This window comes from Castor canadensis, chromosome 9, assembly GCF_047511655.1.
Source record: "Castor canadensis chromosome 9, mCasCan1.hap1v2, whole genome shotgun sequence".
Lineage (NCBI taxonomy): Eukaryota > Metazoa > Chordata > Mammalia > Rodentia > Castoridae > Castor > Castor canadensis.
In genome coordinates this window covers 76,825,939-76,845,521 of record NC_133394.1, presented here as the reverse complement: position 1 = coordinate 76,845,521, position 19,583 = coordinate 76,825,939, and the positions used below count along the sequence as shown (strand labels likewise).

General features: G+C 40.4%; 1 protein-coding gene across 6 annotated transcripts in view; it reads left to right on the top strand.

Moving 5' to 3' along the window:
• The window catches only part of Rxfp1 (relaxin family peptide receptor 1), a 102,979-nt gene that overhangs the window by 49,544 nt on the left and 33,852 nt on the right, over positions 1 to 19,583 (top strand). For all 6 annotated transcript variants that reach the window (XM_074041742.1, XM_074041741.1, XM_074041739.1 and 3 more), the window contains exons 3-7: positions 6,815 to 6,913; positions 8,237 to 8,342; positions 14,860 to 14,931; positions 17,823 to 17,894; positions 19,457 to 19,528. In XM_074041742.1, the coding sequence (XP_073897843.1) occupies positions 6,815 to 6,913; positions 8,237 to 8,342; positions 14,860 to 14,931; positions 17,823 to 17,894; positions 19,457 to 19,528 (421 nt within the window). The remainder of the gene's footprint in view (positions 1 to 6,814; positions 6,914 to 8,236; positions 8,343 to 14,859; positions 14,932 to 17,822; positions 17,895 to 19,456; positions 19,529 to 19,583) is intronic.

Genomic DNA, 19,583 nt, shown 5'->3' with positions numbered 1-19,583 from the left:
TCTCTACAGATACACAAAGACTTGGTAGAGCTCATTCTATACTTATTCCTGTAGAATAAGCAGGCTGGGGGTATAGCTGAGTAGTAGAGTGCTTGTCTAGCATCCCTGAGGCACTGGGTTCAATCCCCAGGACTACGCACTCACAAAAAAAAAACACAATGCCTCAACATTCTCAGAACCAAATGACTCATTACTTCCATGTCTTATTTGTAAGGTTTATAAATGCATAGTGATTCATAATCAACTCTGGAAATTAATTTTCAGTAATACATTATTATTTACAATATGGTCCTAAGAATAAAAATCATTAACTTAAATTCCAAGTAATAACTGCTTCTAGTTTTCAATTAAATGAATTTGTGTGAAATTCACATAATCCTGTAGAGCCTGGGAAGGCAGAAAGTGGTACTCTCTTTCCTCACCATTGTAAGGGTCATGGCCACCATGCCTGTAACAAGACAGGATAACATCAGGAAAGCATAACATTTATTTAATTAAAGTTTTATGTGACACAAGAGCCTCCACAAACAAATATCCAAAGATACAGGGACAACATTTTATGCCTTGATTTGATAAAGAATGGTCAGCCCTCAAGGAGCCAGTGGCTCATACCTGTCCAGGGGCTCTGGCTTCTGTGAACTGCCTTACAGAAGAGAAACTCTGGACCTATGGCTCACTGCAGGGGAGGAAGAGAGACAGGCAACATGGGCAGGAGAAAGGCAGAGAGAAACTTCGCTCCTGGAGGCAGCTGAGGCTTTCAGTGTCTCCAGTGGAAAGTTGTGTGCCAAGCATGTTGTTTTCTGAGCCCCAGCAAGCCTCAGTAGCAGAATGAGATGGAAAGTAGAAAAATAGACAAAAAATAGTAATAGTTAAATATTTAAAGCTGATGTAACATAAAAGTCGGACTTCTACTGATGGATTATAAACTGGTTAAATAATTTCTTTGGCCTGAAAAAGAAAATGCAATAATAATTTTTCTCATTCTTATTCCTTATTTTTAATAATTCTCTTTCCAAATAAAATCACTAAACTCAGAATCAATGTGTCCATCTGCAAATGCACACAATAATGGCCAAATGGCGTTCTTATGATGATAAAAGCAAGTACCTAGTATAACACGGTAGGCATGGGCTGGATATTAGTTTTCTCCATGCTAAATTTATATTTAACTTCCTTGTTAAAATGACAGAATTAAAATCACAGATTTCTCTTTTCTTATAGCTGCAGATATGGATCAGGTTTATAAAAGTCAACATTTGCCAAACCAGGAAAGGGGAAATTCCAGAGCCACACACTTCAAAACCTGACAGCCACAGACGCGCTTAGATGGTCCTGGGCCCAGGACAGAAGAGTGCTTTGTAAGGCTCCAGGCCTATCCCCAGAGCCCACATGGGAGCTCCAGGGAAATTTTTTTTTTAAGCAGTGCTGTGGAGGGACCACAAAACTAAACTGCACCAAAACTGGAGCTCCCAAGGTTAAAGGTCCAATCATATTTAAAAGATATTTTCATCCAGAAATTCAATATGTTCCTGTCTCTACCAGATTTAGTGCATGAGAAAGAAACCGCTCTAGGCAACCTGGCGTGGTGGCACACACTACAATCCCAGCTACTTGGGAGGTGGAAGAAGGAGGATCTTGTGTTCAAGGCCAACCTAGGCAAAGTTAGTAAGATCCTGTCTCAAAAACAAAAGGGCTGGGGGCATGGCTTAAGTGGTAGAGTGGTTAGCGTGGGAGCCATGGCAGAGCAAAACCACTCACCTCATAGCAGAAAGTGAAGAAAGACACCACCATCTCCCAGCAGCACCAAGCTGGGGACTGAGTCCTTAACACTTGGACTATTGAGGACATTGAAGATCAAACACAACACCAACACTGAGTTCAGAATGTAGTCAACAATCTAGCAAACTACTGCTCGAGCCAGCGCACTGAATCACAATTCTGCCAGATGCCCGTGTCAGTTAGCCTTGCCTAATCTAGAGTTGTAATCTGCCTCCTGATGTCACAGTCTTCCAACCAGTCCCTCTCAAGTCCTTTGGGTTTCCATCTGCATATAGCAGCAAATGTGTCTCTAAGTCCAATCTGTTCTTATCTCCTGGGGCATGCCAGGGTCTGACTCTAGTTGTAACAGGTTAGGAAGCAAAGAAGCCAGGTAAGGAAAGGACCTTGGGAGGGTGACAGTTTACTAACTTCAAGTAAACTAGCCAGCGGGTCTTCAAGCATGCTATGACTTTGTCAGACAGGAAGGCTGCTTCTGCCAGCAAGGTGTTTCTGAAGGATGGGGACTTGGAGCACTCAAATTCAGCTGAACACACATGTCCCTGCACAACCACAGGCTCTTTCCAAATATGGCCAAGCGTGAATTCAGCAGACACTGTTGCTTAGCAACCCCTGGGATCAGATATCTATGTGATCCTGTAGCAGGGAGGAAAACAGACTAGGCCTGAGTCCTGAGAAAGTAGCAGGGAGGTAGGGATGGCATAGCAGAGAGAGAAAACTGAGGAATCTGAACGTGGAGAGGGTCACATAGCACTGGGGAGGGGGAAAGTCATGTAGCATTAGGGTAAAGTAGCCTATAGAATTGTACATAACCATATGTGGATTAGACCGTGTTTTTTGCTTCTGTAACCTGCTTGCAAGGGTACACAAAGTGAGACCCCTTTGTTCTCAGGGCTCAGGCTTTGGACAGGAGTCCGCTGGGCCTGTGCCAGCACAATAAAACGTTGCTTCCTCATGAATCGCCTCAGTGTCCCGTATCTCAGCTTGAGATTCCCACAACAATCTGAGAGCCACATCAGCCCAACCTAAGACCAGGAGAGACAGGAGAGTCCCAGGCACGGCATGGAAGCCCCCTGGATCTATATGCTATTTTGAGTTGATGACATGAAGCCCTAAGCTTGTCATTCATCTTCTTTTGTCTCTCCCTAGCTATCTCCTCAGCTACTCCACGTTACAACTCTCGAAATTTCCCCTTCTCATACTAATGATTTATCACAGAAAGCAGTTTGCCTTCTAACACGCACATCATTCCAGGACACCAAAACTGACCATTGAAGTCACTGTTATTGTGGCTGTGTATCAAAAACTATGAGAGTCCCCATTTCTTTTCTTTCTTTTTTCTTTCAGAAACATAAAAAGAAATTTCTTTCAAATCTCTGGACTGATGGTGTGCAAATGGTCAGGGGTAGATAGCACTCCGTTATTACTACAGAGGATTAGAGGTGACTTGGCTGGAACTGCCCAGAGGACAGACAGCTGCAGGGCTCTAAAGAAGGGGCTCTGGCTCCAGAGAAGGAACAGGGCACCTGGGGCATAGGCACAGGATTGAGGGCAGCCCATCTGGGAAGACTGACCTCTAGCCTGGTGGAGAGAGGGCAAGAAGTGCTTAAGGAATGGATCGTCTCACACAAGAACGGCTGCTTAGTGCCTCATCCTAAGGCTGCATGAGTCAGTTCACAACAGGGACATCACCACCATAGGGGCAAGCTCAACGAGAAGCACCTGAGGCCGGACACCAGCGGCTCACATCTATAATCCTAGCTACTCAGGAGGCAGAGATTAGGAAGATCACAGTTCAAAGCCAGCCCAGGCAAATAGTTCCACCAGACCCTATCTTAAAAAAATCTATCACAGAAAAGGGTCTGGTGGAGTGACTCAAAGTGAAGGCCCTGAGCTCAAGCCCCTAGTACTGCAAAAAAAGAAGAAGAAGCATCAGCCACAGCCACTACACAACTGTGCTCACCTGTCTACACTGCACAGCAATGGCCCTTACTACCACTAGGCATCTGTGAGGGTGGCACCTATAAACTTCACTTCACATTGAGACTGCATCCAACTGATAGAAGTGGATCAATACCAAGAACCCTAGTTGCTTAGGGTAGGTAGATTTAAGTTACTACCTTCAAAGAACGAAAGAGCATTCTCACTGGAGGTAAAATGGAGGAGGAACAAACGCACAAAGTCCACAAGGCTCAAGAAGTTACCATCTCTGACTGTCTATACTCTGTCCTTCAAGTTTCCTTCTGCTCCTCCTGCCTCTCTGCCTGAGGTATCATCCCCATGACGTGTACTGTGGGCAGGCTCCTCAAACTGGCTCCTGGGTCTTCAGTGGTACTTTCTGGGGTTGGCCCTTGTCCACCTGTTTCCTGGAGGTCTGCTAGAGTGCCAGGCTGAAGTCTGCAGATGATAAACTGAGGTCCGTTGGTTATTCTGCTCCAAACTGAGTTGCTATTATATTACTGTGCTACTTTTATTTTGAAATGTACAGTAAAGAAGTTTCAAGACCAAAGAGGAATGCTAAGAAAGGAGAATGTTATAAATACAAGGTTTAAATAGTCTATTTTCTTTTCACTTTTTCAATTTCAATGAGACTTCTAAAAAGAAGTCTAATTTTATAAGTCTAGATAGTTTTTATGTTAAAATAACTTTCCTTTTCCCAAATGCATTAATGAGCAATGGAGAAGTAAGAAAATAACCTAGGATATACCCAAAAGAATGTGACACAGATTACTCCAGAGGCACCTGCACACCCATGTTTATTGCGGCACTATTCACAATAGCCAAGTTATGGAAACAGCCAAGATGCCCCACCACTGACGAATGGATTAAGAAAATGTGGTATTTATACATAATGGAATTTTATGTAGCCATGAAGAAGAATGAAATGTTATCATTCGCTGGTAAATGGATGGAATTGGAGAACGTCATTCTGAGTGAGGTTAGCCTGACACAAATGACCAAAAATCGTGTGTTTTCCCTCATATTCGGACATTAGATCAAGGACAAACACAAAAAGGGGATTGGACTTTGAGCACATGATAAAGCGAGAGCACACAAGGGAGGTACGAGGACAGAAGACACCCAAAAAACTAGATAGCATTTGTTGCCTTCAACGCAGAGAAACTAAAGCAAATACCTTAAAGCAACTGAGGTCAATAGGAGAAGGGGGCCAGGAACTAGAGAAAAGGTTAGTTCAAGAAGAATTAATTTAGAAGGTAACACACATGTACAGGAAATCAATGTGAGTCAACTCCCTGTATAGCTATCCTTATCTCAACTAGCAAAAACCCTTGGTCCTTCCTATTATTGCTTATACTCTCTCTTCAACAAAATTAGAGACAAGGGCAGAATAGTTTCTGCCAGGTAGCGAGGGGTAAGGGGGGATAAGGGAGGGAGGGGGGTGGGGGGGTGTAAGGGAGGAGGTTGGGGGAAGGGGGAGAAATGACCCAAACATTGTATGCACATATAAATAAAATAAAAATTAAAAAAAAATAACCTAGACCAGGGAAAATCATGCACATTATAGGATGAGCACACTCTAATAAATTTAACCCTTCTGATTTGGGCAGCTTGATAGAGTGTGGTGGCCATTCACAATCCCAGAGAACCTAAGAAGTAACAAGGTTGTATGAAGAAGGTTTGAGTTGCCTTTGGAAACAGTCCATGTTACACCACAAAAAAGGTATGCACTAGAGAGCCAGGCATTATAGCACATACCTGTAATCCCAGAACTCAGGAGGCTGAGACAGGAGGATCCCAAATTCAATGTCAGCCTGGCTACATAATGAGACTCTGCCTCAAGGAAAAAGAAAAAGAAAAGGAAAAAAGTAAAAGAAAAAGGTTGGACGGCAACTATAATCTGAAAGTTTGCTGCTCAGAGCTAAAATCATGTGTGTGACAAAGTCAGTTTTACCAAACCCATGCAACTGAGCGAGGTTGTAGTACCAGAACTCAAGTCTCAGATATGAATTACACAAGCAAGAGCAGGGTATGTTCACTGTGCTCTGCTTAACAACTTGTCAGAGGCCAGGAAGACAAAACACACAGACATCAAGTTACATGAAGCACACTTACTGCTTACAGGCAGAAGGGACAAAAGAAGCCTAAGATCCCTTGTGAGCCAGGTCCCCAAGAATCAAGAAGACTGTCCCAGTTGTGGTGTTAACCAGCTTTTCATTATTATAACAATTATCTGAGACCAATCAACTTAAAAAGAGGAGAGGTTTATCTTAGCTCCCAGTTTCCAAGGCTCACCATCCATGACCAATTGGCCCTGTTGCTTTGAGCCTGTGGTGGGCACAGTGCATCATGGTGGCAACTGTGGTGGAAAAAGCCAGTTTGTCTCGATGCCAGGTTGGGGAAATGACTGCCGTCCCACAGTTCCTTCAAGGGCATGCTCCAAAGTCCTAAAGACCTCCCGAGGCCCCACCTCTTAAAGTTTCCACCAGCTCTCAACAGCGCCATGCTGGGGAACTGAGTCTTTGTGAGGCATTCCAGATCCACAGTAAAGCACCTCACTACACAAATATTCAGATTTTTGTTTGCTTTAAAGGTGGTATAGGAGTTTAGTGTAAAAATGAGAAAGTACATAAACAGCCAGAGAATAATCACTTTGAATACCAGTGGACCTTAAGAAAACAAAACATAAAACAGGAATAAGACCACACCGGTGTGTTTTCTTTACAAAATGTAACCATCGTGGCCATCTATCCGTATTTATGCATCTCCAACAGTTTGAATTATCGAAGAATATTTAGGGAAACAAAAGTAAAATTGTAAGAGCAGGATGTCATACTTATTCAAGTGGGTCCCTATACTACCTGAGGCAGGATCACCATGGTGTTTGTTACACATGGAGATGAGGGCCATCGCAGGCCATCACAGGCCATCCCAGCCTCCACATGGGGCAAGAAGTGCACTGCACCAGTTTCCTGATCTGATACTCACTGGCCTGCATTAGGGTTTTCAGCAATACACCAGAACACAATCTGCCTTGTTTGTCTGTTTAAGTTTCCTGCTATTGGATTTTTTTCTCTAGGAGACAACAACGGATGGTCTCTGCAACTTGACAAATATTTTGCCAATTACTACAAAATGAGCTCCCCATACCCTTTCAAGGCAGAGACAACTGAATGCCGTAAGTAATCAGAGCTGTTGAGCCTCCTTTTCCATGACACTGTGTTATTAAAAGTTGGATCCAACACTAAAAAAGGTTAATTTTAGTTTTCTAGTTTCAAACTTTATTAGAGATGAACCCTTCAGAAGAGGACAGGGGAGGGTGAAAAGAGAAGGTAACAAGTGGATATGATCTAAGTGCATTGCATGCTCGTATTAAAATGTCACAGGAAGCCCATCATTTTGTATAATTAATGTATGCTAATTTAAAAAGTTAAAGAAAAAGATACAGCTTTAATTTGAAAAGTCTACTTCCAAATGCATCAAGGATCTGAAGCGTAAAAGTACTCAAACATATTGGATATTACAAACAAAATGAATGTAAGCAGGATTATTATTTTGTGTTGCCTTTTTTCAGTGGCTATAAACTGATATGACCAAAACAGAGGAGCATATCAGCTGCTTGGATTTTAATGTCTGCAAGAGAAAAATCTTCTGGTGTCTAAGCTATAATTTAGAGCTAGGAAACCCTATTAATTATAACCTGCTATGTGTAGTCATAGTGCAAACTTACAAAAATGCTGGAGGGGGTGTAGAAGGGTATCAACTTAAGAATTAACTTCTTAATATTTTAGTTCAGGAAAACTTGTGAAAATAACTCCTTTTGACAGGTGCCAGTAGTTCATGCCTATAATCCCAGTTACTTGAGTAGAGATAGGGAGCATCATGGTTCGAGGCCAGTCCAGGCAAAAAGTTAGTAAGACCCCGTCTCAAAAAACAAGCTGGGAATGGTTGCAAACCTCTATGAATCTCAGCTACAAGGGAACATAGGTAGAAGGATCTTGGTCAGAGACCATACCTAGCCAAAAACACAAGATCCTCTCTGAAAAAATAAAGCAAAAAGGTCTGAGAATGTGGTCAAGTGGTACAGTGTCTGCCTAGCAAGCTCAAGACCTGAGTTTAGGGGGAAAAAAAAAGGGAAAGAAGGAAAATTGAACCTTGGTCAAAAAGCAAGGGGAGGGGATATAAAAGGGTATAAAGTCTGCCTTTCCAAACGTTTAATATGTGTTTTTACTCCTCAATGAGGTTAACAACCAGTCTGCCATTTTAAACCTGGATGGGGGATGGGCTGGGAACTGCATGCCTACAAATATGAGTGTTCTAGTGTCGTTTCCCAGGGAAATGAAAAGTTAACTTTGGAACCTTAATTTAAGGCATCACCCAAATCGCTCAGCTGAAGCATGACATACTTCTGTACTAAGTAATATTCTCACAGCTGCACCTCTTTATTTCCATCGCCTCCTGTCCTTGCTTTCGTCCTCCTCACCACGTCCTCCTCGGGCAGTGGTTGGTTCTGTGCCCGAGCGTTGCTTCTGCCGAGGTCACGAGCTTGACTGTGATGCTGCCCATTTACCAGCTGTTCCTTCCGTTTCGTCAAATGTCACTGTGATGTAAGTAACAAAGAACAGCCAGAACAGTACCCGAAGCACTGCATCCCAACCGAGAAGTGTCATTATTAAGAAAGCACTTATGCTGGTGGCTCATACCTATAATCCTATATATTTGGGGAACTGAGATCAGGAGGATCATGGTTCAAGGCCAGCCCGGGCAATCAGTTCTTGAGATTTCATCTCCAAAATAACCAAAGCAAAATGGACTGGAGGTGTGGTTCAAGCAGTACAGTGCCTGCTTTGCAAGCAGGAAGCCTTGAGTTCAAACCCAGTCCTATAAAAAATTTTTTAAAACAATACATTTTATTCAAAGTGATGACAGGTTTCAGTCAGTTGCGATAACTGCTCGTTTTATTTCACATTTATTAAATGCCAGACCCCCACCATATATGTTAATCCCCACCACGTATTACCTTATTTAATCTCTCATAACAATCCCATGACATATTTCGAATCACCATATTTTATCTAAACAAAAGATGTCATTGGCTGCATGTGTTATTAAAAAGGCTGATAATTAATAACTGTGGAGTACTTTCTTAGGACACAGGATTTTCACTTGAAACTTACTGAAAAAGCTCCTTTAGAGTGGATTGAACAAAAAAATTTAATATGCTCTCATGTATAAAGAAAGGAAAACAAGTGAAATAAATTGGATAAAATAGTCCAAGAACTTCACATTTAAATTAGCTCTTCTGAGTCACATTTTACTCAAGAGATACTGATTTTTATTTCCTAAGTAATTCAAATTTATACATGTGAAAGAAAACTGTTCTCATAAGAAGTGGTTTATTGATTTCTAGTACTTGTTCCAAGTTTCTAGTGGTACTAATTTGAATTCAACCAGACTTCAGCAACAAAAACACACATTTGGCTGAAACCTTTAAATAGAGCTCAGTGGAAGGTAGATCTTAGGGGTTGGGAGGTGGTTGCTTGTTTGTTTGTTTAAGGTGGTGCCAGGGACCAAACCCAGGGCCTTGAACATGACAGGAAGCACTCTGCACGTCGATATTTTAACACAATGTTCGTACTGAGTTGTTTGGTTGTTATTTCCCATCCATATGTTTAGTACCTTGCAGCTCTGACTTTTGGGTGAATGAGGACAAAATAAGAGGGATCCTCGAATTTACAAATGGCCAGTCTTGCCTTTCTCAAACCAAACTACATACAGAGCTCCTGTAGATGTGGTCACATCAAATTCACAGAATCTAGGGTGGGGGTGGGGACTACCCAGGTGACAGCAGCCTGGGAGCTAAGAACATTGGGCAGTTAAACCAGAAAACCTCTTTTCCAGAGGAAGTAGCATTCCCACCTGAACCAGGGACAAAGAAAAACATTCGCTCTCTTCCTCCCACAGCTGTTTTTCATAGTCGTTAGTCTTACTAGAAAAAATGACCCTCAAAAAAACTTAGATCTAATGGAGAATTTCTGCAATTAAAATTTCAACTGCAAATGCTGGATACAAGAATGTGTGATAATTTCATTCTATTTTCAGAGAAGAAAATCATTATCACTCCAAATGCTTATATCAAATTAATGGAAAATCCAAGCCAAAGAATATCCTCATGCTACCAATCTCATTTTTCATTTTCCTACAAGTAAGATTTGAATCACTCTTCAATAATTCAACTAACCTCTGTGAAAGACAAGAGCAGAGAGAGGCAGCTGGAGGAGTGGAGGAAGGGAAGTAGTGACCCAAAGGGTGAATGATTTGGTGAATTAATTCCAAGTCAATTTTTTAAAAAACTGTTCCTTTCTGACCCAATACATACACATATACATAAAGATAGATGGATAGATGGATAATTGATATGATAAGACAAAGTGAGATAAATCAGCCTGTTTTCAGCTCTATTTATTGGTGAACAGACAAAAACAACAACCAAAAAATAATAACAACCTAGGACCAGATCCCTATCAAATGACTGGCTGCAAGAAGTCAGGAAAACATAGGGTCAAAGACAAGCCCAAGTTTTCAGGCTAAGTAACACTGATCTGAGAAGGGGTAGGTTTGGTGGCAGTAAACTGGCACAATTCAGGTTCCAACTGTTAAATTTTTCTTTCAATTTGAGATTAACAGGTCTCTCAGTGGAAATTTTCAAAAGGCATCTACAGATGTAGTTCTAAAGCTCAGGAGTTTATTTCCACAACTTTTTTTGTTCTTTGTTGAAAAAACAGCATTCTGGACTGGGGATGCTCAGTGGGCTGGTGCTTGCCTGGCATGCACGAGGTCCTGACTCCATCCCCAGCACTGAAAAAGAAAAGAATGTCAGTCTCTGGCTGAATAATTTAGTGCAATTAATTCTGATAACTGTTCCAGCCCAAAACATACACACATACATAAACACACATATTATGGTCAGTTTTCAACACTGGTATTGAAAAAAAAGAAATCTAGGACCTGATCCTCACAAATGAGCTGTAGCTCAAAGGTAGCATGCTTGCCTAGCATGCTGAGGCACTGGGTTGAATCCACAGCACTGTCAAAAAAAAAAAAAAGAATGAAAGAAAATGTCTTAAAAGGCTTCTTCTGTGCTTTGGGTTGAGCCACTTGGCTCCTCTTGCCCATTTGTACTTTCTCTGTCATCACTGGCTCTGCTTCGTGCCTCATCCCAGTCTGTTCACTCAGTTTCATAGGGAAAAAAGGTCTAGGCTTTACAGCAAGCACATTAAAGGACTAAATATCAAACTTCATCACTATTATAGGGAAATGTCAGAAATGGACTAAATCATATATAAGCAAAGTATCAAAGAAGCCAGTAATCCAAGTCAAGTCTATTGAAGTTGGAGCTTTTTGAAAACATCACATATAAATACTAAAGAATAAAAGAGGCAAATACAGGTAGCTATGAATATTTACACATTAGTCTGGCTTGCTAAACATTGAGCGCTCACTTTCAGATCCTGAAATTTAACCACTAAAACTACATGGTTCCATAAGTAAGAGCTTCCTTTATAAAACCAGAGCTAGCTTTGACAAGAATGATAAAAGTAGGCCCTTTCCTCTATCACACACACAATGTTATATATAACTGCTTATTAAATTGTGGTACAAGGGAAAAACCTTTCTATACCACTTATTTAAAATTAAAATGGGATTGCTTAGTAGTAACTGTTCAGTTGTTGCTAGCAATTGCCATTCTCCTTTATAATTATATATATAAACATATATAGACACATACATATATATGACTTTGTGAGGAGCCAATCTTGAGATATCAAATTTTAAAACATATATTAAAGTATTTTAGTTTTTCTAATCAATGAAAATAACATCTACCTCTTTCAAATCCAATAGGATATTTTGAAGATGTAATGATGCTATTTGTAAAATTACTTGGTATCATTTAGAAAGAAGTAGTCTGTGAATCCTAAGCATTCTATGTTAATAAGGGTCCAACTTTGCAAGAGACCTTTCTTGCAAGCTGCAAGCCCTTAAATGAGCCTCCCTTATCTATACGGTAACCCTGACGCTCAGAGCAATTAGCCTCTTCCTTTGGATTCTCATAGAACCTCACTTGCATCTCTTTAAGTGTATTAAACCTGCTTCCTTGAGTAGTTTTAGGGTTCTAATCTTCACCTGAAAAAGAGAACTACTATAGTCTCCATGGGAGCCTGAAACATGGTTTTTCTATATATCCTTCAAAAAATTCCTAACAGTCTACTAATCCCTAAATAAACACTCTTGAAATGAATGTAGATGTAAATAAACACAACGAAAATAAAACAAGCTAATCACTGTCTTAGTCCTGAGCTGTAAGACTGAGGAAATTCTCTAATTTGTAGATAAAACATATCATTTGTCATCCAAATAGAGGAAAAGGTTAAAGACAGAGATTTTGTCTTTTCTTCCAAAGTGCAAGTGGTGGGTATTTGATACGTGCTTGTTGAGAAAATGAATGAATAAACACATCAAGAGCACACTAGACTTTCATCTAGATCCTTAAGTTAAACCCAAGTATTTATTTATTTATTTATTTTTCATTTTTCTTTTATTATTCATATGTGCATACAAGGCTTGGTTCATTTCTCCCCCCTGCCCCCACCCCCTCCCTTACCACCCACTCCGCCCCCTCCCTCTCCCCCTGCCTCAATACCCAGCAGAAACTATTTTGCCCTTATTTCTAATTTTGTTGTAGAGAGAGTATAAGCAATAATAGGAAGGAACAAGGGTTTTTGCTGGTTGAGATAAGGATAGCTATACAGGGCATTGACTCACATTGATTTCCTGTGCGTGGGTGTTACCTTCTAGGTTAATTCTTTTTGATCTAACCTTTTCTCTAGTACCTGTTCCCCTTTTCCTATTGGCCTCAGTTGCTTTAAGGTATCTGCTTTAGTTTCTCTGCGTTAAGGGCAACAAATACTAGCTAGTTTTTTAGGTGTCTTACCTATCCTCACCCCTCCCTTGTGTGATCTCGCTTTTATCATGTGCTCATAGTCCAATCCCCTTGTTGTGTTTGCCCTTGATCTAATGTCCACATATGAGGGAGAACATACGATTTTTGGTTTTTTGAGCCAGGCTAACCTCACTCAGAATGATGTTCTCCAATTCCATCCATTTACCAGCGAATGATAACATTTCGTTCTTCTTCATGGCTGCATAAAATTCCATTGTGTATACACATTTTCTTAATCCATTCGTCAGTGCTGGGGCATCTTGGCTGTTTCCATAACTTGGCTATTGTGAATAGTGCCACAATAAACATGGATGTGCAGGTGCCTCTGGAGTAACAGTCTTTTGGGTATATCCCCAAGAGTTAAACCCAAGTATTTAACAATTTATCTGTACACAATATAAACATTGAAACAGATTATAAAGTAGAATTTGGTTTGGAAGCCAAACACAAAGGGATTCTGAATTAGCTAATATAAAGGATTAGCTAATATAAAAGAATGTTTGGTGACCCAGCAAATGAGATAACTTCAGGAGCGGGTCACTAACTAATCAGCCTTTGGCATTCATTCATTTAAAAATATCATCTACTGCTAAGCATAATCTAGAACAGTGCTTCTTAACCTTTTTTCTCTTCAGTGTCCCCTACTCTCAGGAGCCTTTTCAGATATTGTTTTCTATTTTTCCCCTCTGTGAAATTTTATCCCCACAGATATCCTGTATGTCTGTTTTTGTACATCTGTGCTTTATACATCAAAAAAAGATTTGTCATCATTACCTAAGAATCAATCCTCACCCTCACTGACAATGGATGGTCTTCTAGACTCTATAAAAATGTTTCTCAAACTAGATTCCAAAAGTGTTTTCAGGGGAGTCTGAGAAATTGTCTTTTTTTTAGGAAGGATGCATTGCCAAGTTTAAGCAGCACTGGTCCAAAACCTCAACATTGTTTGTGCTGTCCTATGACATTGTCCTAACCCGAATTAGGCTCCAGACAGTGCAATCTCTTGCTTTTTTATCCGTAAATCTCTGTTCTGTATACTGTGTCATGCAAACTCTAATAATACCATCCTATTGCTAGAACTCTTCTGGTCCAAACCTGGGCAGGTTATGGGTAGCTCAGGTAAAACAACCCCAGCAAGGTTGGTCTTGATTTTTTCCTTACTTGACATATTTTGTCTCTACTATATTACAATGCTTTTACTTTAAAAAAAAAAACTAAAGGTCTGGAACCTTTCCAATACAATCACAATTTTGTGAATCTGGTCTGTGCTAAACTGCTTATTAAGTTGTGATGTAGGCAAAAACCTTTCTATACCACTTATTGGAAATTAAAATGTATCACTTAGAAGTGACCAGCTGTCACTGCCAATTGACATTTTCCTTTATAATTAATTTAAAAATAGTGGAATGTAAGCCATGAAATATGTAAAATATAAACTAAGTTGTTGAGTGTATTTTAAACAGAAAACATGGTTTTTATTGTCACTCAAGTGCCTTCTAATGTTTATTAAATACAAATAGAAAAAAAGGTGGGCACAGTGGCTTACTCCTGTAATCCTATCTTACTCAGGAGGCAGAGATCAGGAGGATAACATTTGGAAGCCAATAAAAGCTGGGTGTGGTGACACACAGCTGTCATCCCAACTATGTGGGAAGCATAAATAGGAGAATTTAGGTCTAGGCTGGCTCCCGGGCATAAACGTCAGATTCTACTTGAAAAATAACAAAAGTAGAAAGAATTGTGGGCATGTGTCAAGGGGTAACACCCTTGCCTAGCAAGTGCAAGACTCTGAGTTCAAACCCCAGTACTGCCAAAAAAAGGAGGGGGAATATACCTGAAAATCAATTTTCTCCAAATTTCATTATTTTTAATTTTTGTCAAAATTACAGTATTGCAACCTACATTTAAGAAATGATGAATATATTCAATAATACAAAATCAAATTAGACCTCATTCACATGGCACTATGAATGTGAGAGGGACATTATGAAATGAAGTATTTCCTGAAAGCAAGTGCTACAGTTGTTACAGCTCATAATTATCTAGCTTGTAATTTAAAAATAAGAAAATTGAAAAAAGAAAAGAACAAAACTAAGAACCAAGCCTTCCATTTATTTCAGGTCCCTCCAGTGGAACTTCATAAGAAAGCTTCCTCCCAATGGCTTCAAGAAATACCACCGTCTCCAGAAACTGTAAGAAAAACTTAATTCCTGAGGTTAAAAATTAACTAGCAATGTTTGGTATACCTGTGGAGACAAATCTAATCACTTCAAGGGATTGTTTCACTGTTAGCTGGAGACTTCAGGTAGCATTTTCTAAGTAGTTCTAGAACGCATTCTAGAAAAATCTCACATATCTGTCCCCAAAGAGACTGGACCATGTGTGCTGTGGAAACTGGCCAATTCCCACATGTACTCAAGAGCTTTTACTCTCTGCAGCATTCCAGCATGAGCTACCTCAATACTCCCCAGTGATCTGCCAGATCCACCGTTAACATGAAATAAGGAAGAATTTTCTCGCAATATGTTTGTGAATTCGAGCTCTACCTAAGACAGCGAGTTGTTGGGGGCTGGGGTTCTGTTTCCGCACTGCATTTAGGTTTGACTTTGACCTTGAGCATCATCTAGACTGCTTGCTGCCTGCAGTTCAAGGTCATGAGTATGCTCTCAGCATATTCAGCAGCTCAGGTGATGTCTACCTGTGATTTAGGTCAACTTTGTGACTAAGTTGTATCATCATATACTTGAATTATTGGGCTTAGATAGATTTAGATACTCTGTCCCTAAGTCACCATATCTTGAAAACACCTCAGAAGTTCTCATTTCATTTTCTACATGTATTGATTTTAGTTTTGCTTTTGTACTAGAGAAACCTGGTATATTAACACATACTGTACTTTTTTTAAGGTAACAAATGGAATTAGGACAGAATAAAAAGAAAATTAACTACTTCTTCAGAGAAAGGTTCTACAAATCCACAAAATCTGCAGAAAAATTTATTTTATATCTGAAAATTAAAGCTCCAGTGAGTGTTCAGAGCTTCATTCTGAACACTTAGCAATCAACAGAGAAGACCTTCTCAAAATGAGGCTTGTCACAAAGCTTTATGAGGGCGCTGCTTATTCTGTTTTCTGATTTCAAGAGTCAAACATATTTTTCTGATCTGTAGCACCACCTTATGTCCACATGGTTAGAAGGGATTAGACAATAAACCTAAATATCAAAATCCAGGTTTATAGAACACACTAGTTTAGCATTTTTGCACAATAAACATTGAATTAGTCCTTGAACAGCCAATTTATTCTAAGTAGCAAAACAGCCTAATAAGAAATTCTAAGTGGTAATTAAAGGAATAGCTCAACTCAATCTCTAAACAAGCTGTGTACTGCTTAGTAGATGACACAGCAGTTAGAGGAAAACAAATACATGTTGTTTTTCTGTGAATTGTGAAAAAAATACATTATCGACTACATGACTGGGCCCACGGCACATCAGGAGAAATCACCAGGTGCATAATAAGCTTCTTAACATTTACAGTCAGAGTTGGGTTTACTTGCATATTGGAGAATAAGAAATCTCTTTTCGTCAAAATTTTGAATTAACTGAAAGTTCATTCAGATTGATATCTCCCTTATTGCTCCTAAAATTTATAACAAGTTTTACATAAATTCAGGATACTGCTGAGCTGCATTCTGAACAAAAAGCAGGCTTACACCTTCACTTTTTCACCCTCAAAGACAAAAGCAAGTGCCACTGAAATGCAAAGCTTTCATGCGCACAAACAATGCAACAGCTTATACTCCAGTACCTATGACTTGACCTTTAGTTAGCCCAAGGTCAAACTTCCAGTACTACTTCAGTTAATTCTTGTCAGCCTGCATTCTTGTTTTAGCATCTGAATCTAAATTGTATTCTTCCAGTGTATTTTTTTTCTTTTTGCCATTGATATCCTTATAATTTGCTTCAAGTACTTTTTGACATAAGACTTGGTATGTCAAATCAATAAAATTTAATGTTGATTTGCTTGGAAGATTTGAGATTAACATGGAAAGTGGTTTGCAGCATTAAAGTTGCCTTATAATTTTGCTACTTCTATGTTGAGTACTCACAAGTTTGAATAATTATAGTAGGAAATGTTAAAACACCTGGTCTTCTGGACGAGTCTGATCGGTGAGTACTGTACCGTGCATTAAAGTTTTTATTCCAATAAAATTCAAAGAGTAAATTTTAGCTATTATCTGTGTAACTTCATTTTCTAAATAAAAACTAGTGCAAGCTTACACAAATTTAATAGCAAAAGAAAAAGGCATAATATCTAGTTTCACTAAATTATTCCATTAGATTTGCCTTTCTTCAAATATTAAATTTTTAAATTTTGTAAAAGACACATATCATAAAATTTACCATCCTAGTTTTTTTGGGTTTTTTTTTCTTTTCCCATGCTTGTCAGCAGTTTGGTTTTTTATAAAGAGAGGGAGGGCCCTGAAAATGAGAGTAAAGGGAAACCTGGAAATCGAATGTGTGCTGGTGTAAGCCAGTCCAAGCACAAACACAGAAGAGGCACATCTGATGCAAGTAGACAAGCAGGGCACTTAAAAAAAAACAACAACCCGAATTCCAGCCTTGGGATTGAGTTATAGTTGATACAAATCTTTTAAACTGAATAAGGTACCTCCAGTAAATTCACAGGACTACTGGATACCTAGCACATGCTTACAAAGTCTGCCCTCTTCCCAACCCCAGGGCCCAACCCTAGCCAGAGCCTGACTCACAGAAGCCAGTGCCACTGAGCTTTCTGCTCAGTGGCTTGGGGCTGGCAGCCTAATCTCCCCACAGTCTAGCTCATTACAGCGATTGCTGTAGGAGTGGGGGTTTTATTCTCTTAAACACTGGCAGCTTGGTACAGCTGAGGAAACAGCTTTAAAAGAAGGAAAAAGGAATGCCCAAGCCCTTATAAGCGTCCATCCCCTGGCATAAGAACCGTTCCCATGGTTACATGTTAGCCACCCATCTGCAGAACCTTTGTCCTCTTGCAAAACTGATACTCTGCTTCGTGTTTTCCTTTTGAATAATCCTGGTTCCAGGTGCCTGCAGCACAATCAGATCACATCTGTGTCGGTCTCTGCCTTCAGAGGACTGCGCAGCCTCACTAAACTGTAAGTACCCGCCCAGGACTCCCAAGGCAGGGGTGTTGCCCTGGTCTGCTCCTACCCAGCCCCCTCAGGACAGCTCCAGGGGACTGCACAGGGTGCTGAAGGGTCATGTGGCCCTATGGCTGAGAACTGGTGTTGGGAGTCAAAACAGGCTTCAGGCTGAGTCCTGACTCATCCCTAGTGAGGTGAGGGACCTGAGCAGGTTATTGTTTCCTAAGCACTACTTCCCTCTTTGGTACAATACAGATTACACTAGCACCTGCCTTGGGCTATAGGGAACACCAGAGAAAATTCACAGCTGCTTCAGGCGCATGGAGCCTGGCACATGGGAAGAACTCGGTGTATGTTAGCCATGGCTGCAGGAGTGATGACTGAAGGAACTCAAAGTGAGAATGCCTGATGATATATTTAAAAAGGAGGAAAAAAATAGTTGGTCATGGTGCGCACGCCTGTAATCCCAGCACTAGAGAGGCTGAGACAGGAGGATCATGAATTCAAAACCAGCCTGGTCTATGTAAGACCTTGTCTCGAAAAAAAAAAAGACAGATAAGAAGAAAAAACCCTAAGACTACCCCAGTTACTCAGTGAGAGGAGGCTGTTTGTTTTTTGTTTTTGTTTTTCCTAAGTGCCAGGGATTGAACCTAGGGTCTCACAGACACTAAGCATGGACTTTCCCACTGAACTACACTGCAACCCCTCAGTTACTCTTTTTTCACCAATCTGCTTTTATAGATATATAAAGCACTGTACGTTTAAAACAGTGAAGCTTGTGGTAAAACATACATAATACACGATTCACCATCTCAAGCAATTTTAATGCGCAGTCCAGTGGGAGTAAATATCTTCACCTCGCTGTGTAGCCACCCTGTCCAGAATGTTCCGTCTTCCCCAAAGATGTGTATGGCTCATTTCACTGACACATGTGGCAGCATGTGTCAGAATTTCCTCCTTCATAAGGCTAAATACTGCTCCACCTGTGTGTGCGCGTGCGTGTGCGTGTGTGTGTGCGTGTGTGTTTATCCATCCGTCAGTCTGTGAACGCTTGGATTAGTTCCACCTTTGGCTATTGTAACTAAGGCTACCGTGATGGGAGTGTACTATCTGTTGAGTCCCTGTTTTCAATTTGTTCAGCTGCATATTCGGGTGTGTGCCTGCTGGGTCAATTTGTACAGGTACGTGTGTGACTCCATCAGATCGTTGAGGAACTGCATCCATCTTCCACAGCACACGAGCCATTTTAATTTCCCACCAACTGCACAGGAGCTCCAGTTCCTCCACTTGTTGCTTTCTAGGGACACATGGAGCACTGGGGGACACCTATCCAAACCTGCATAGAGTAGGTGCTCAAAACAATGCAATGAGTAAATTGATCAGGAAAGCATAGATTGATTAATCGGTTCCTTGTGGGGAAATCAAAAGCTATATGACAAGGCAAATGATACAAACTCAAAGATTCAAAGGTGGGGCAGTGACACGATGAGGATGGGAGGACTAGTGTTTTTCCTTTCTTTACTGTAAAACATCCAAAAGGTACAAACTTAACCGCAGTCATGCTCCTTTTCCAGGTACCTCAGTCATAACAGGATAACCTTCCTGAAGCCAGGTGTTTTTGAAGATCTCCACAGACTGGAATGGCTGTATGTTTCATTTATGTGGCATTTCAGAGCATTAGTTTCTATGTTCTAAAATAAC